At 41.5% G+C, this 18,013-nt stretch overlaps 1 protein-coding gene across 1 annotated transcript; it reads right to left on the minus strand.

Annotated features, from left to right (window-relative positions):
• Positions 1–1,149: 1,149 nt before the first annotated feature.
• PLA2G12A (phospholipase A2 group XIIA) lies at positions 1,150–12,212 on the minus strand. Its single transcript, XM_084626923.1, has 4 exons — positions 11,641–12,212; positions 9,322–9,398; positions 7,160–7,325; positions 1,150–2,274 (listed from the first exon to the last, which is right to left on the minus strand). The coding sequence occupies exons 1-4, from the start codon at positions 11,828–11,830 to the stop codon at positions 2,156–2,158; spliced, it is 552 nt and encodes a 183-aa protein (XP_084483049.1). The 5' UTR covers positions 11,831–12,212; the 3' UTR covers positions 1,150–2,155.
• Positions 12,213–18,013: the final 5,801 nt, after the last annotated feature.

Consider the following 18,013-nt stretch of genomic DNA (forward strand, 5'->3'; position numbering starts at 1 on the left):
GTATTTCTCCTTTTAATATGTAGCTGGCCGTTTCCTGCAAGGTTTTTTACACTGCAAGTTCTCTACAAGCTTGAGGAGAACAAGACACAGCTTGTTGCAGCAGTAGAAAGTTCCCTCATTCAGGTGTGTAGTGTAAAAACTCTCTTACCTACCCCAGTGAGATTTACAACTCAAGGGAGCGTTTGTTGTTTTTAGATTTGTTCAGTCAAAATTTTAGATGTGGCAGCTTACATCAGTTTTGATCACTACTTTGGCAATAATAATTTTAGAACAGCAGACAGGAAATCAAGACTAGCCAGAGTACGATAGTCACAAAACACAATTAACGTTTCCCAAAACACTTCTATCTGCCTGCAATTGTGCAGTTTGAAAGGAATAAATACTTTGTGCACTTATAGGTGGGTACACTGGAAAAACTAAGGCAGAGAATCCCAGCAAACTAAATATTTCCACAATCCAGTTTTATAAAGCATATACAAAACAGAGGTTCAATGTCATGATCTTTTAGCTTTTGCTGCAACACTCCACACCTAGTGCTATATACACAAGAACTTAGGTCGGCTTAACTACACTGATCATGGGTGTGGATTTTTCAAACCCCTGACCAATGTAGTTAAATTGACCTAACTTTGTAGTTTAGACCAGGCCCTAATATAGGAACACAACTTCCCTGAATGACCATTAGCTATGTTGACAGAAGCACTCTATTGGTGTAGCTGCATTTTTAGTGAGGTTTTTTTTTTGCTGACATAGCTATGTTGGCTCTGGCATGTGTGGTTCCCACCCGCTCCTGATTGCCATAGCTATCAGACCAAGCTTTGTAGTATAGATCTGGCCTTAGAGATAAACAATCAAAATCCATGGTCTCTTGCTGAAATTTGCACTTTTTTTTTTTAAAGTTAGTACAGAAAATGAAGATAAAACAACACTGGACATAAAACTGAATAACTTTCGCTGACCCAAGTTAAAAGTCACATAGGGAAAAATGCACGGAGGGAAACTTAGGAATTGTATATTTGTTAGCTGCACATAGCAATAAATTCATAGATGTTTTTGGATACTCTGACCCTTGCACAAGTAGCAGAAATACCAAGACACTTTAAAAAATCATTTTTCTTTATAATTTTTACAAAACCCCAAAGAAAAGAGTAAAAGGAAGATAAGCCAAAAAGATAAGTGAATACAGTAACAGTCTACATTACAAGAGTTAAATATAAAATCATTCTCTTTAGACAATTAAGATCCATCCTTGCTATACATATAAAGACACCTTTGTTAAATAGAATGCCTCTGTTGGGTGGTACATTTAATAAAAATAAATTTGATTTGAAAAATATAAACATCTATTAAAAATATTTCTTTAAGAAATAATTTGTAAGAATAACAGCAATGCTTCCTTAAGTTGTCACATCAGAAGTATCACCTCATATTTTGCTAGGTTCTACACTGTTCCATTTTGCAATTTAAGCCTTAAAAGTGCCAGTGTTTCCGATCTAACTAGTGCTTCAGAAGTGAGTTTGATATATAAAACGGATAGGAAGATGCAGTTTTTAGTTCTAGGTTTGGTATAGCCTTCAACATACTGTATATGAGAACATAGCAACATAGTTGAAGCAGAGAAACAGAAGTCATTTCATCACAGTGATACTTTCACCAAAAGCACAGAAGTGCAAGACATTTAAGATTACATACTGAATCCACAAAATATTTCAAACACAGAAGATCTTCCTTTCCTGTTGAGATAGACTTTTCAAACTTTTTTTTAAAGTAGGTCAAGTTTTGGGTTTACCAACCTTTAATGTTTCTAGTCTATCTGGTTCCCATGCTCCTTTCATTCCCCACCACCAATTTTTAAATTCTTTAAAGCAAAAGACACCAATAGTTTTTGCAGTAGCATTCTATGAGCAACCCTACCTCAAGCCCCTGGGCACATGTTGAAGGAAACCACTTCCAGTTTCAAGCTCCAAGTGTATGTCAGAGAGTAGGAGGGCTAAGCAGTTTTTTAAAATAGGAAAATACTTTAGTGTATGTTTGAACCATTTTTTGTTATGCTTTGTGAAAATGAAATTAAACAGCTTTGTAACAAAACACTGGCTCTCCGTACACATTGTCTTTTTCTTAGTTCTAGCTCATCAGCTTTCATCAGTGTCTTCTTTTATAGGTCTGTCTTGTCCTCATATTGGCACATACATGCAGCTCTCTGGCTATCCAGGTATGGTTTACATCCTAAATGTATAACTGCATCAAACAACAACTGAACAGTTGATTCACAGGCTGCAAGATACAAGGGGAGATGAAATCAGTATAAGATCATTTTAGAAGTACTTTTTACTGGAATATTGTAATAACTAAACATTACTCTTTTTTTCTTAAAGATTGTTTTCAACTTGCCAAAGCACAAATAGTGAACATAGCCTGATGAATTAATGTATGTATGATCATTTTCAACTCTAATTTCCACAACACGTCGAATCTTTTTCATATTTCAACTTCTGACAAAATTAACATTTATAGAGTAGATGCATTTTTTGTGGAAAATGCAATACAAATGTAATTGTAGTAATACAGCTTCGTGTTGCCCTTATTTATGTGAAAAAGCATTGAGTGTTATGCCTCTGGCTTTAATGGCAGATCTCTCACTAGTTCTGACAAATACTTCACTGCAGTCAAACTACTTTGAGGGCCTCCTCCTGCAAACATATTGCTCCTAATCAGACTAGTCATGGTACCAAGCAATGTGGCCCTGTTTTAGCACAGCACTTAACAATCTGGAGCTGTCAAATATTGCACATTTGCAGTACTGGATCCATGATCACAAAGCAGCATAGCATGCACTCCCACAGAAGTCAGATCAAAACATAGTATTGTTCTTTAAAGATAATTCCACCCTCTACTGCTGTTGCACAAAGCATTACTTTCCTCCCCTACTTAGGCCTGGTCTACACTGGGGTGTGGAGCTAAGTCGGTCTCAGTTACGCAACTTCAGCTATGAAAATAGCATAGCTGAAGTCGATGTACTTAGAGTTACTTACTGCAGTGTCTTCACTGCGGTAGGTCGACTGCTGACGCTCCCCCGTCCACTCCACCTACGCTTCTCGCTCCGGTGGAGTACCAGAGTTGACGGGAGAGCGCTCAGCAGTTGATTTATCACGTCTTCACCAGGCACAATAAATCGACCCCCGCTGGATCAATCACTCTGGAGGTAAGTGTAGACATGCCCTTAAATTAAGGGCTGAGCCTCCTCCTATTGAAGTCCCTGCCAGAACTTCTGCTGCCTTCAATGGGAGTAAGATTGGTAACTAAGAGAATACTAAAAATAGCACCAATTCTAATATATAACATAATGCAAAATTTAAGAGGCTACTCTCTTGTCACAAGAGCAACAGCTATGCCACTGGATTCCGGAATGTGCGTTCCTGGCAAATAAATTCATTAGGAGTCTATAACCGACACCTCAATTATTTGGAAAGAGAACAGGAGTCTCCTTGGATTTTTCAGTAACTGGAGCCCACCCTGTTAAGAGTAAAATTCAAACTTTAAAAGGAACATTTAGGCAAAGGATTAATGTTCACTACCTAAGAGATAACTGTATTTTATTTGTAAAAGGAAACAGTTCAGCATTTGCCTGCAATTTATTCTGTCACATGCAGCAGCAGGTTAAATCACATCCAATGCAACAAAAAATATTTTATTTGCAGTGCTGCAGCAATATATCAGATTATAGTAATTTTTATGAAGTGGTACTGCTGGTTTTCATGCGCATTAAAAGGGATCATGAAGTAAAAAGATACAAGGTTTAATATTTAGGCCAGTTCTTTTCATAGTCTCTCACTTTTGACTTCAGTCTAACAAAGATACACGTTAGGGTAGTATTTTAGGGAAGCTCGGTGTAGGAGGTGAAGAATATTAAGTTGTAGTTCTTTGCAGAGAATTTTTTCCTTCCTCTACCTTTTTTACTAGCTCTACATATGTAAAAGCCAGAAAATACATCTCACAGATCTCTTCTCTTAAAAAAAATAGGGAGGGAAAGTGAAATAACAGTAGTTTATTACTACTCCCAGGTTCAGATTCAATTAGTTTAGACTGGTGGTTCCCAGACTTGTTCCACCGCTTGTGCGGGGAAAGCCCCTGGCGGGCTGGGCCGGTTTGTTTACCTGCCGCGTCCGCAGGTTTGGCCAATCATGGCTCCCAGTGGCTGCGGTTCGCTGCTCCAGGCCACTGGGAGCTGCTGGAAGTGGCGCAGGCCAAGGGACATATTGGCCACTGCTTCCAGCAGCTCCCATTGGCTGCTGGAAGATCTGTTGGGAGAAGGAGAAGGGAGGCAAGCCAAGCCGCTGTTCCTACGAGTGAGTTCTTGAAAGTGTGTGTTTGTTTGCTGATTTGTTTTCAGTTTGCAGAGTCTAACAGGTGGCAGTGTATGGCGAGAGAAGCAGAGCTTTTGATCACACCTGAACCCTGATTGGGGGCAGAGCTTCCCTAATCAGCATGCCTATAAAGGCAGCCAGCCCGCCCAACAGCAAATGGATGAGAACAGGGGAGAGTGTGTTGCACCCCGACAGGTGCTTAGGAGAGAAGGCTACAACCGCTACACAGGCAGCAGTGGTAGTGACCTGAAGAATAGAATAGAATAGAATAGAAAATGAAAATGACTGGATGTGAAAGATGTGGTTTGTGTTATTCTGGAGAAGGTACCTGAAAGGTGCTTCATTTGTATGAAATGCCACCTGATAGCTCTGATGGAAGAGATGGGTCTGATGTTTGGAGATGCAACTAGAATCTATGGTTGAGTTATGAAAGAGATTTGAGCAGATGATGAAGGGAAGGAGAGAAGAGGCTGATGAGAAACATCAAGATTTTTCAGGTGATTTTTCCTTGCTGATCCACCCCTTCTTCTGTTTCTTGTAGGCTCTCTCTTGAAGATCAAAAAGCACAGGGGGAAAAGGGAGAACTGCCAAAAGCCAAGCAGAATTGAACCTTGCAAAGGAAATTAAAACCAATAGCAATAGGTTATTTAGCCATACAAATAAAATGAACACAAAGAAAGACGACATGGGACTGCTAAGCACTGAGAATGGGGTAGAGATCAGACAATCTAGGTATGCCCCAACACTTACATGAATGTTTTGCCTTAGTTTTTAATGAGAGTAATGAGGAGTCTGGGAACAGTGGTAGGGTGGCTAATGGGAAGGAGGATGTGGAACTGGAAATACCCACATCTGAGGTGGAAGCCGAACTCTAGCATTTTATGGGACCAAATCAGGGGAAGGGTGAATAATGTCCATTCATGAATGTTAAAGGAATGGACACATGAAATTGTGAATCCGATAGCACGGAATTTTAACAAATATAAAAAATTAAGAGGGTCAGACCCTATGACTGGAGAACTACAAATATAATACCTATATTTAAGGAAAAGTGTGTGCGTGGGGGGAAAAAATCCAGGAAACTGTAGGCAAGGTCATAAAATAAATTCTGAAAGAGAGAGCAGGTAAGCACATAAAGGTAAACTTGATTTTTATTTTTTTTTTTTGAGAATAAAAGTGATTTTTCTAGACAAAGGAAATGCAGTAGATCTAATCTACCTGGATTTCAGTAAAGCATCTGATATAGTTCCACATGGGAAATTATTAGTTAAATTGAAGAAGATGGGGATTAATATAAGAATATTAATAAGAATCAAAAGATGGGTAAGGAACTGATTAAAGGGGAGGCTACAATTGGTCACACTGAAAGGTGAACTGTCAGGATGCAAGAAGGTTACTACTGGAGTTCCTCATTAATTGATCTTGGGACCAATCTTATTTAACATTTTTATTAATGACGTTGGCACAAAAAGTGGGGGTGGGCTGATAAAGTTCGCAGATGACCCAAAGTTGGGAGATACGGCCAATATGGAGGAAAACCAGAACATCATACAAGAAGATTTGGATATCTTTGAAAACTAGGGTAATAGAAATGGGATGAAATTTCATAGTGCAAAGTGCAAGGCCATGCATGCAGGGCCTAAGCAAGAATTCTTGTTATAAGCTGAGGACCTATCAGTTAGAAGTGACAGAGGCGGAGAAAGCCCTAGGTGCATTAGTCGATCCAGGATGACAATGTGATGTGGCTGGAGGCTGATACAGTCCTAGGATGCATCAGGTGAGGTATTTCCAGTCGACACAGGGAAGTGTTATTACCATTATACATTGTTTACAAGACTGAACTTGATAAATTCATAGAGGGGGTGATATGATCAGATTGTCTACAATGGCTTATGGCCCACCCACAACTGCTATTAGCAAATATCTCCAACGACCAGAGATTGGACACTAGATGGGGAGGGCCCTGAGTTACTACAGAGAATTTTTCCAAGTATGTGTGTGTCTGGCTCTCGCCATGCTGTTGTGGTCTAACTCCATTATACTCAGACTTCAGTAGTTCAGGAGCCAAATTAGCAATCAACATTATCCAAAAGACACACAGTAGTGTGAATTCATTGTTTCATTTACTAGATATATACACATAATAGTCCCTTCTGGCCTTAAAGTAATATTTGGTCAGTCATTTTGCTTTGAGAATTTTTTATATATCTATATCAGTTAGACCAGTGACACTCCGACTGAATTTATATAAAAAAATTCTCAGAGCAAAATGACTGACCAAATATTACTCATTACTCAATTGTAGTTGATAAAAAAAAAAAAAACAAAAACACAGTAAACCATCCTGATGGTTAATAATTAAATCAGTGTTTTAATATCATGTGCTGCAAAGCCGCAGGGGACACTGCTGCTTCAGTCTGAGTATCACTTGTCTAACCGATAGCTATATTTGGGATTGGGAAGGAATTTTCCCAGCCGTTCAGATTGGCAGAGATCCTAGAAGTATTTTGCCTTCCTCTGCAGCATGGAGCAGCAAGATGTCTTGCTGGTTTGAATTAGAGAAAATGGCAGATTCTTTGTAACTTGAAGTCTTTAACTCAAGACTTGAGTAACTCAGCCCAAGGTTATGGGCCTACTGCAGGAGTGGGTGGGGATCTGTGACCTGAGGTTGTAGGACATCAGACTAGATGATCATGATAGTCCCTTCTGGGCTTAAAGTCCATGAGTCTGAGTCTTTATACAACTTCAGTAAAAGATCAACTCAATATAACTTGCATGCTATTTTTCTGCCTTACCCTGTACGCTCTCTGATATTCCTAGTGTTTTCTGTACTTCTCTGCAGATCTTGGAGAGACAATACTGAAACTGTTCATCACAATCATTTTTTCTATTGCCACAGGTATCATAGCATCTGTCATGTTGATTACAGCACTTTGTCATCGAAGGGATACCAATGTCAAACTGAAAAGGAAAAAAATCAAGGTTGGTATTCCAGCCAACAAGATAATTTTATTGCATCGGGATTGGTAAAAATTGCCTGCCTTCTATGCACACTGTTGAATCAATCTGGTTGATGAAGTTATTTAAAAAAACCAAAAACAACAAAAAAATATTACCTGCTACTGCAAATACCAAACAAAATGTTACTGGCATGGACAGTGAGAGAGGACCTGAATCCAGGATTCTGCCATCATTAGGTCAACCCAATATTATTGGTTTTAAATCAGAAAATATTCTATTTCATCCACTGCAGGTCTTAGATCTTTTGCTGGGGGGAGGGAGGTGGATATCTTGTTGAATGATCATTCATTTAATATCATTCCTGTAATATTCTAGAGTACTGAAGAAAAATGTTTATATTAGCAAACATCCAGTTACTAGTCTATTACTGGGGCCCTATCAAATTCACAGCAATGAAAAACGTGTCACAGAGCATGAAATCTGGTCTCCCCCCGGAAATCTGGTCTTTTGTGTACTTTTACCCTATACTATGCAGATGTCACCGGAATGTCTCAAACTGGGGGTCCCGACCCAAAAGAGGATTACGGGGGGTTGCAGAATTATTGTAGGGGGTTTGAGGTATTGCCACCCTTACTTCTGCGCTGCCTTCAGAGCTGGGTGGCTAGAGAGCGGCAGCTGCTGGCCAGGTGCCCAGCTCCGAAGACACCAGCCTGCCAGCAGCAGCACAGAATATCATACCAGGCCATCCTTACTCCTGCGCAGTTGCTGGCCGTGGTGCTACCTTCAGAGCTGGGCTCCCAGCCAGCAGACGCTGCTCTCCAGCTGCCCCGCTCTGAAGGCAGCGCCGCCACCAACAGTTGCACAGAAGGAAAGGGGGCAATACCGTGACCCTGCTACAATAAGCCTGTGATTTCCCCCAGCGCACACACAGCCCCCTTTTGGGTCAGGACCCCTACAGTTACAACACTGTGAAATTTCAGATTTAAACAGCTAAAATCATGAAACTTGCCTTTTAAAAAAAAAAAAATCCTATGACTATGAAATTGACCAAAATAGATTGTTAATTTGGTAGGGCCCTATCTATTACTAGTAGTGACTAATTTTTTCTCCCATGTCATTGCAGAAATTCAGCCACAAACTAAGAAAAACATGAATATTTCGTTTAGGAAATCTAATCACACAATATACAACCATAAATATCTTCCCCATGTAGGTACTTAGAGATCATGATCAAGTCACCTCTTAGCTTTCTCTGGATAAACTAAATAGATTGAGCTTCTTAATTATCTCAGGTTTCAGAGTAGCAGCCGTGTTAGTCTGTATTCACAAAAAGAAAAGGAGGACTTGTGGCACCTTAGAGACTAACCAATTTATTTGAGCATAAGCTTTCATGAGCTACAGCTCCCTTCATCGGATGTAGCTCACGAAAGCTTACGTTCAAATAAATTTGTTAGTCTCTAAGGTGCCACAAGTACTCTTTTTCTTTTTAACCATCTCGCTGTCTCACTATAGAGCAAACTGTCCACACTTTGTATCATTCTTGTAGCTCTTTTCTGAACCTTTTCCAATTTTTCAGCACCAGGGCAGGAAGCTGAAGATAGACCAGTTCAGACTAGAAAATAGGTGCACACTTTTAAGTGAGAATAATTTAGCAAACAGTGCGGCTTATATACAGATATAATAGATTCTCCATCACTTGAAGTCTTTAAATCAAGACTGGATATTTTTCTGAAAGATCTGCTACAACTCAAATAAAAGTTATGGGCTTCCTACAGAAATTAATGGGTGAGATTCTTTGGCTTCTTTTAGTCTGACCACTTGCATAATGATCATAATGGTCCCTTCTGGCCTTATAAATATGATGCACATTTCTATGTTTAGAATGGAAGTGTAAAACTAGCACACTTCTTTTTGAAGTAGATTGCTCACAACCCATTTTTAAATATGAAAGTCCAAGTAAATATGAAAAAATAAAATGCATGAAGGAACGATTTACATGAACTCCAAATAGCGGGGATCCGCATCCATTTGGTGGTGAAAGCTTATACCCATAACGTGGAAGAGGCTTCGACCCTGTAAAAAAGGAATTTTAAAAGCATTGAGTACAGATCTTTTGCTTCAAGCTACTGCACAGACCCCCTATTTTACTGCTTAAAATAATATAGGCCAAAATTTTCAAAACTATATGCTTAACACTAGGCATTTAAATCCGTATTTAGGCACCTGAATATTCAAAGCTCCCACCACGCTGCAAGTCAGGGGGAGCTACAGGTATTAAGTACTTCTTAATATTTTATTTACTTATTTGGTTTGATTTTAGCTATCCAAATTCAAAACATCAAGCCTACAAAGAATATATTAGGTAAGGCAGAAGTGTACTATATGCAGGGAGAACTAAAAAGCAGAAAAACAAGTTTAGTAAACTTACCAAGACTTCTACATACTTTTCTTATCTATAATCCAAGACACTGCTCTTAATTTTCATTTTAGACATCAGAACTACTAACTGGAGTGAACATGATACAGAAATATTGTTGCTTATTTCTGTACAACTACAACATTGATTGATTCTGTTTGAGCAGGGCTTCCTTGGTATTTTAGAAAGCATGCAAAGGGGAAATGCCATGAAATTACTGTGATACCCTACACTACAATAAGGAGAAATATGGAATTTTTAAAGAATAAGCTAAACTGCTTTTGGCATCTGAGACCAAACTGAAGGAAGCATTCTACGGAAGGGAGTGTATGGGAGAGGGTATATGTAGAAGTTGGAGGCTAGAAAGCAATGCATGATGTCACTGCTACTCCTAAAGCAGAGAGAGGCATCACAGAAAAACTGCATGTACATACAAATTGCTAGAATGCATTTAGTGTAAGGAAGAAATTTCAGATGGGACTTTATACTATCCCAATTGAAAAGGGCTTATGCAGTGAATCTTCCATTTTTAACATTTTCATATGTCTTGAGGTTATAAATAGTTTTGTGATTTTTTTTTTTAAAAAAGTCCCTGACTGAAGTATCTTACATATGCTAAATAGATTCTAGCAATGAAAAATAAGAGGGGCAGAGGAAAGTAAAATCCCCACACATTACACCTAATTAAATGTGCAGTGTCCTAGCTGGAGGAAAAGAATCCGTCTTGACCCTTCCAGGCAACATATTTATGCCCAATGACATAAAATTAAATTAGTTTGTTTTACCAGTGCAATAGCATGTGTTAACTTAATAGGTATTAAGCCAAAGCTCAAGTTTCACTGCAATCATGTTCTAAGTTTTTCATTAAATTTCTGGCAACTGTGTGTTTGTTAAATTGAGTAACTTCTCTACAGTAACTTAAATAGGTCCTCTTTTTACTATTGAATTTGGACTAGCAATTCTGATGGAAGTTTCAGGGAACATTATTTTTCATATACAAAAGTCTGAAAAACAACATATCCTAGTACAGCCAATAACCATTCTACGCTTAACTGTTATTCCCTTAAGTGCCCAATACTTCTGTAATAAAGACCCTTGAAATGATGAAAGTACTAAATTACACCTGTGGCAACTAACTACAGTGAGAAGAGAGTGGTCACTTTGAAGAGTATTCAGAACAGTTTTATTACTACTAAGATACAGCAAGTTAGAGTTGCTACAGACAAAAACATTGGACACTGTCATGAAAGTTAACAAAAAATCACTGACAACCAAAAATCCTGTGTCAGACTTATGAGTACAATGTAGACACTATACATTATCTCCAAGATAAGGAAACTAAACCCTGTAATACAGAAGACTGGTGTGAAGACAGGGCTGTACTTAACCCTATTTTTAACATACACTTTTTTAAAAGTTCCAGACAAGATATTAATGATGTCAGGCTGCCACAGATATCAGTTATCAAAATAACTGTAGAACCTGACAGTTTTTGTTCTTTTCTGGGTTTGATGGTGGCAGAGAGAGAAATCTTTATATGACGGTACATTAGGGCAAGAGAAATTCCTAAACCAAAAGCCGCAGATGACGTCATGGTTCAGAATGCATTAATCCTAACCAGATGTTCAACATTTTACCTGGAAACTGATCTGTTGCCCCTAGAAATGGACCCAAGCCAGGGCATGAGGGCATCTGGAACTGAACTCCCCCAGAGTTCAGCGAGAGTTTTTAGAGCCAGATCTAGTTTTCGTTGCCATCAGTTAGTATGTTTTTGGAAAGGGATCCGCTGCAAAGTTTGGCTCCAACCCTCTGCCAAAATCCAGGCCCACCTCTGCTGGGAGCTCAGCGCCTCCCTCCCCCGAGCCGGGTGTTTGGTAGGAGGTTATGACTTGTTATTACCATCGCTGCATTTATACAGACACAGGCCGTCCTCTCCTCCCAGGAGATCCAAAGCCGCGTTCAGGTACATGTCTATCTTGTGCACCCCGTTCCGGATGGTCTTGAGGGTCATCCTCCAGTCCGGGGTCTGGGGCTCCTGCTGGCACTGACCCAGCAAGCCACAGGCCAGAAGCAGCAGGGCGCAGGCCATTACCTGCGCAGAAGGTCCCGCGGCTCGGGCTCGGGGACCGCCGCCGCCAGGGAGTCCGCGCTGGGCTGGCCGGGGCGCTCGCTATGGCCCCGCGGCCGGCTGCATGCCGCGCGCACCTTGGGGACGACCCGCGCGCCTCACCTGCCCGCAGCCCGGGCCTCCCCCGCTTGCCCCGGCCGCGGAACTTCCACCATCCCGTGCAACTTCAGCACCGCTCCGCCGGGCCGGGCCCCGCCTCCGCCAGCCAGCCAGCCTGGCCGGGCGCGGGGCGGGGCGGGGCTCTCCCTGCCGGGAAGGGAGGCGGGCGCTGGGCGGAGGAGCCTGAGTTCGGAGCGCGGCTTTTCTGCGGCGCGTGCCCTGGCTCTGAGGCTCGGCAGCCCCTGCAGGGGATGTGGGGGCTCTTCTGCCCCGGGCTGCGCGCGGCTGGCTCGGCTCGGCTCCACAATTTCAACTGCCTGACCTGCGTGCTGCCCGTGGGGACTGTAGACTACGGAAGGACTTTGCCCTTTGCTGTCCTGTCTTCCATTTAAAGCTTTCCAACGTTACAGAGCTATAAAGCCCCAATTTCACGGATGCTAATGAATTAAACACAAAACTGTTTTAAATAATAGATGAAACACTTAGCCCCTTGTCTGCAGATCTCAAAGCACTTCACATATTGTGAGTTAGGTCAGACGAGTTGTGATGGGTTAGGCCTGGATCCTGAAAATACATGTGCTTAATTAACTACACTTAACAGTGCCATTAACTTCAATGGGACTACTGGTAGTAAAGTGTTAAGCACGTTTAAGCCTGTGCAGGAGTTGGGATCTATTACAAAGAATGTGTACCAGGCTTTTCAGTTCCTAGATAATTTGTTTGTAACTTGCTCTGCAGTTTTGAGATCTTTGTGAGGGTTTCTCCCCATTATATAAATAAATCTTTGGGTTAAACTAAAGCCAAGCTAAAGCTAAATTCTGAAATATTTGCCTTCTTCAAATATATTCTGCTGTAGAAAACAACTTGTGGTTCAAAATAAGTTAAGAAGCAGCTTAGGTCATAAAGGTTTTTGTAGCATTTATATAGTATTCCTGATTTGATTTGCTGTGCAAGAATTGTGGAACCATGAATACTACAAGATATGCCCTTGAAGTAGATTCCCTCTCCAGTGAAATGTAGTCATTTAACAAAAAATCCTCATCTGCATTAATAATATGGGGAAGATATGGACTTCATATATTCCTAATATAGTACATTCTATTTTGTTTGGAAAGGGGTTAAAAACTGTAGAGCTCCACGACAAGTAAGACTTAATCTATTCCATATTATGTTTTAAGAAGGTTTCAGAATAACAGCCGTGTTAGTCTGTATTCGCAAAAAGAAAAGGAGTACTTGTGGCACCTTAGAGACTAATCAATTTATTTGAGCATGAGCTTTCGTGAGCTACAGCTCACTTCATCGGATGCATACCGTGGAAACTGCAGAAGACATTATATACACACAGACACCATGAAACAATACCTCCTCCCACCCCACTGTCCTGCTGGTAATAGCTTATCTAAAGTGATCATCAAGTTGGGCCATCTCCAGGTTCTCTCATCTCCAGGTGAGAGAACCTGGATTTGTGCTGGAAATGGCCCACCTTGATTATCATACACATTGTGAAGAGAGTGGTCACTTTGGATGGGCTATTACCAGCAGGAGAGTGAGTTTGTGTGTGGGGCGGCGGAGGGTGAGAAAACCTGGATTTGTGCTGGAGATGGCCCAACTTGATGATCACTTTAGATAAGCTATTACCAGCAGGACAGTGGGGTGGGAGGAGGTATTGTTTCATGGTGTCTGTGTGTATATAATGTCTTCTGCAGTTTCCACGGTATGCATCCAATGAAGTGAGCTGTAGCTCACGAAAGCTCATGCTCAAATAAATTGTTTAGTCTCTAAGGTGCCACAAGTACTCCTTTTCTTTTTATGTTTTAAGAAGTCATTTGGGGGCGGGGAGCAGCCTTTCCGCCTGAGTTTGTAATGTCTGTTTCAAGAACAGATTATTTTGAAATGATATGGATTCAAAATAAGATAGGTAAAGAACTGGGAGAGTTCCTTTTGTGAGCTGACCACATGAGAGACAGTGGCTTTGGGTGACATTAGTAGAAAGTGGTAATGTCAAATCTTTGGTGTTTTAGTGGGTTAGCAAAGACCATTTGTTAGAGCTGGCTGAATTTACAATCTTTTTGAAATGTTTTGATTGGATGGTGGAGGAAATCACAGTCACGTGTTTTGCAGGAAAATGGTCCAGTTTTCCAATCAGCTATATCACTTATACATTGAGTGCAGTGGGAGAAAGAACAAGCCCGGAGACCTGACAAATCAGTAAACCTTAATATTTCATCAGTTGGACTCCTCTGAGCAAACACTACTTCCAAAACCAGAGGTACTATGTTTTGGGCAAATCATAATTACCTTATTCACTTGAAGTCAATGGGATTGCTTGTGCGCATATGCCTAGCAAGATTTGGCTGTTTATATCTTAAGTATACTGATTCAGAACATAGTGAATGAATTTATATATATTTAATTTCTGCAATACAATCCAGTATTTTATTTCATGGCATTGTTAAATGTGATTGGAGAGTAATCTTGCAACAATTACTCATGCGAGTGATCCTACTCCAGTGATAGAATCACTTGTGTGAGACAGGACTGTAGGACTGGGCCGTAATGAAAAGGCAGAATGATGGTAAAACTATTAAATATGAAGAGCCCACTCCTATTTTGCTGAGGAGAACATGTAGGCCCAGGTAAATTCACCCGCAAAACACATTTTGGAGTTTCTGGAAATTAAGTTTGTAAACAAATAAAAATCCTAAGTACTACTTACATGAGCTCAACTAGGATTGTGGTGAGAGTTTTTTCATTCTGGCAAAGAGACCTTCATTTTTGGATGTACCAACCCCCTCAAATGTAGTGCTTTTGAAATTTCAGGACAGAATTAACAATTAATCAGAGCAGAAAGCTGGTTAATGACACTGCTGTCCTGCTCCCAGGTAAGGTCAGGAAGCAGAGCAGGAAGATCTATCCAGGCAAGAGGCCCATGCACTCGGCATTTTATTGTTTCATTTCTCTACCCAAGGATATAAAATTATTACTTTCAAGTAAGTACCAACAGAAACACAGGAGCAAGTGACTGGCACTGGGTAAAGCAAGTTGAAAGAGAAGGGGGGAGCTCTTATCCCACCTGTCAAAGAGGAAGGAAGTACCCTCCTTGACCTTATTTTGCAGGGAGGGATATCTCAGTGGTTTGAGCATTGGCTTGCTAAACCCAGAGTTGTGAGTTCAATCCTTGAGGGGGCCATTTAGGTGATTGGTCCTGCTTTGAGCAGGGGGTTGGACTAGATGACCTCCTGAGGTCCCTTCCAACCCTGATATTCTAAGACTCTCCCGGTGTTCAATGAACCAAGGCCCCCATTCAGGAAAGCACTTCAGACTGGATCCACAAATGTCCCACTTTTAAGAACCACTGTGATCCATGAAGCTCCTGCTCAGCTGATGCCTAACCCTGTAAGTTGCCTAAACCTAAGATGCCTAAACCTGAATTCACTTGTCGCTTACATTTTCCCCGTACAAATTTCCTAGACAAGGGTTGTACTTCGTCACACTTGTTCTGTTGCCTCAGTGCTAATGCCTATTGTCCTGTCCTCTCTCCCCCCCACCCCCAAGCTGGTCCTCAAACCAGGTGGAGATAGGCTTACCTTGCTTATCTCACCTGCTGGGCTGGCCTGATAGGTGTTTTCAGAGGGTGCTGAGCGCTACACAAAACAGTGGTGGGGAAAGAGATTTCCCCCCCAATCTTTGGCCCAATGGCTAGGTTACTCATCTCAGAGGTAGAAGATCCTGGTTTCATTCCCCCCATGTCCTGATGAGATGGGATTTAAACAGGGCTCCCCCACCTTTCAGGTGACTGCTCTAACCATTGGACTATGGGATATTCTGAGGTGGGTTTTTCTCAATCTTTCTTGTTTAAACGATTCTTTAATTGAATAATTAAATAATTGGAGCAGAAATAGAATGGCTTTGTAGCTCAGGGGTGAGGGCACTGGAGAGGTGGGACTCCCCTGTTCAAATCCTTTCTTTTCATGAGGTAGAGGGGAGAATTGAACAGGGGTATGCCCACATCCCAGGTGAGTGCTCTAACCACTAAGACTAAAGGTTATATGGGGTCCTGCTAGACATTTTGTGTGGAGCTAGGCAGGTGCCTAAGCCATTCTTTCAAGAAACAACTGAAGTACTTAAGCCACCTGACTCCAGGAGAGGTGTTCCTGGTTGTGGATCATAAGCAGAGATTGGTGGTGATGAGGGGGCTCCTCCCCCCAAACCCAGATTTAGGCACCAAACTCCTTGTGAAGAGCAGGGTTTAGGACGCATACCTCTTGTTGGCAGCTTCCTGCATGGTGTGTTGACTTTTGTGGAGCCCATTCTCAGGTGTTTACCTTTCCCCATGTATTGTATAGGGAGTGCTTAACTCAGGCTTTGTGATTTTTCAAGGCTCTTAAAAGTTAGATGTTGCAACCCTCATCACTGAAATGCCTATGTCTCTTTTTGGATCTGGGTCAAAGCCCCTTTACGGATCTGGGCCTTCCCATATAGGATTTAATCACATGCACCTCTTTAAATGCTTTGCTGAATAGAGATGCTTTCCTGAATTGGGAGCCAAATTAGGAAGAAGATAGGGAGCTGTACACCCCTTACTTTGACAATGTCCTTATGTGATGGAATGTACCCCTGTAGTCACACCCTAAACAGTGTTGTAGTAATCTTTGTACAAAGTATGCCTTTTGAGGCATCATTTGAAAATTCACAACTTGCTGATCAGTGATATCATAGTAAAATGCATGTAGAAACATTATGTGCAAAGTTATGAACATAAGCTGAAATCATGACTGAGTGTGGCGAGAGACTAAACCAGTTTCTTAAAGACAAAGGGAAAACTAATGATACCCCATCCAGGTATCAACAAAGTGGCCATCCTTTGGCAAGAAAGGGGGCAGGGACAAAGATCGGCATCTGAACAAAGGTCTCCTTCATTCATAGCATGAGGTCTCCTTCATCCACCAGACACCCTGTCTCTTGGTTCTCAGTGGAAATTGTTTTTCAAGGAAAGACTGAAACTATAAAAAGGAGGGGCAAAAATCTCAAGAGGTGCCCTCCCCTCTCTGTCCATCTCACTGTCCACACCTGAGAAGACAAAGTAAACAGCCATTGGACTTTAAGGGAGGGATCCTGACCTGAAATTTTGGACAGTAATACTGTTGGAAGCATGCGGTGAGAAACTTTCCTTTGGAGCTAGGCACTAAACATTTTTACCTTTATTTTCTTGTAACCATTTCTGACTTGGATGCCTCATTGCTTGTACTCACTTAAAATTTGTCTCTTTGGAGTTAATAAACCTGTTTCATTGTTTTATCTAATCCAGTGTGTTTAAATTAGTGTCCGGGTAACTCCATTTAAGGTGGTAAACTGGTGTATGTTGTTCCCTTAAAGGAATAATGGACTTAATATTTTTGGATTATCCAGGAGAGGGCTGGGCAGTACAAGACGGGTAGTGATCACTTCAACGGGTAGTGATCAATGGCTCCATGTCTAGTTGGCAGCCGGTGTCAAGTGGAGTGCCCCAGGGGTCGGTCCTGGGGCCGGTTTTGTTCGATATCTTCATAAATGATCTGGAGGATGGTGTGGATTGCACTCTCAGCAAATTTGCAGATGATACTAAACTAGGAGGAGTGGTAGATACGCTGGAGGGCAGGGATAGGATACAGAGGGACCTAGACAAATTGGAGGATTGGGCCAAAAGAAATCTGATGAGGTTCAATAAGGATAAGTGCAGGGTCCTGCACTTAGGATGGAAGAACCCAGTGCACCGCTACAGACTAAGGACCGAATGGCTAGGCAGCAGTTCTGCGGAAAAGGACCTAGGGGTGACAGTGGACGAGAAGCTGGATATGAGTCAGCAGTGTGCCCTTGTTGCCAAGAAGGCCAATGGCATTTTCGGATGTATAAGTAGGGGCATAGCGAGCAGATCGAGGGACGTGATCGTCCCCCTCTATTCGACATTGGTGAGGCCTCATCTGGAGTACTGTGTCCAGTTTTGGGCCCCACACTACAAGAAGGATGTAGATAAATTGGAGAGAGTCCAGCGAAGGGCAACAAAAA

Source organism: Lepidochelys olivacea, assembly GCF_965140295.1.
Source record: "Lepidochelys olivacea isolate rLepOli2 genome assembly, chromosome: 4".
NCBI classification, from domain to species: Eukaryota; Metazoa; Chordata; order Testudines; family Cheloniidae; genus Lepidochelys; species Lepidochelys olivacea.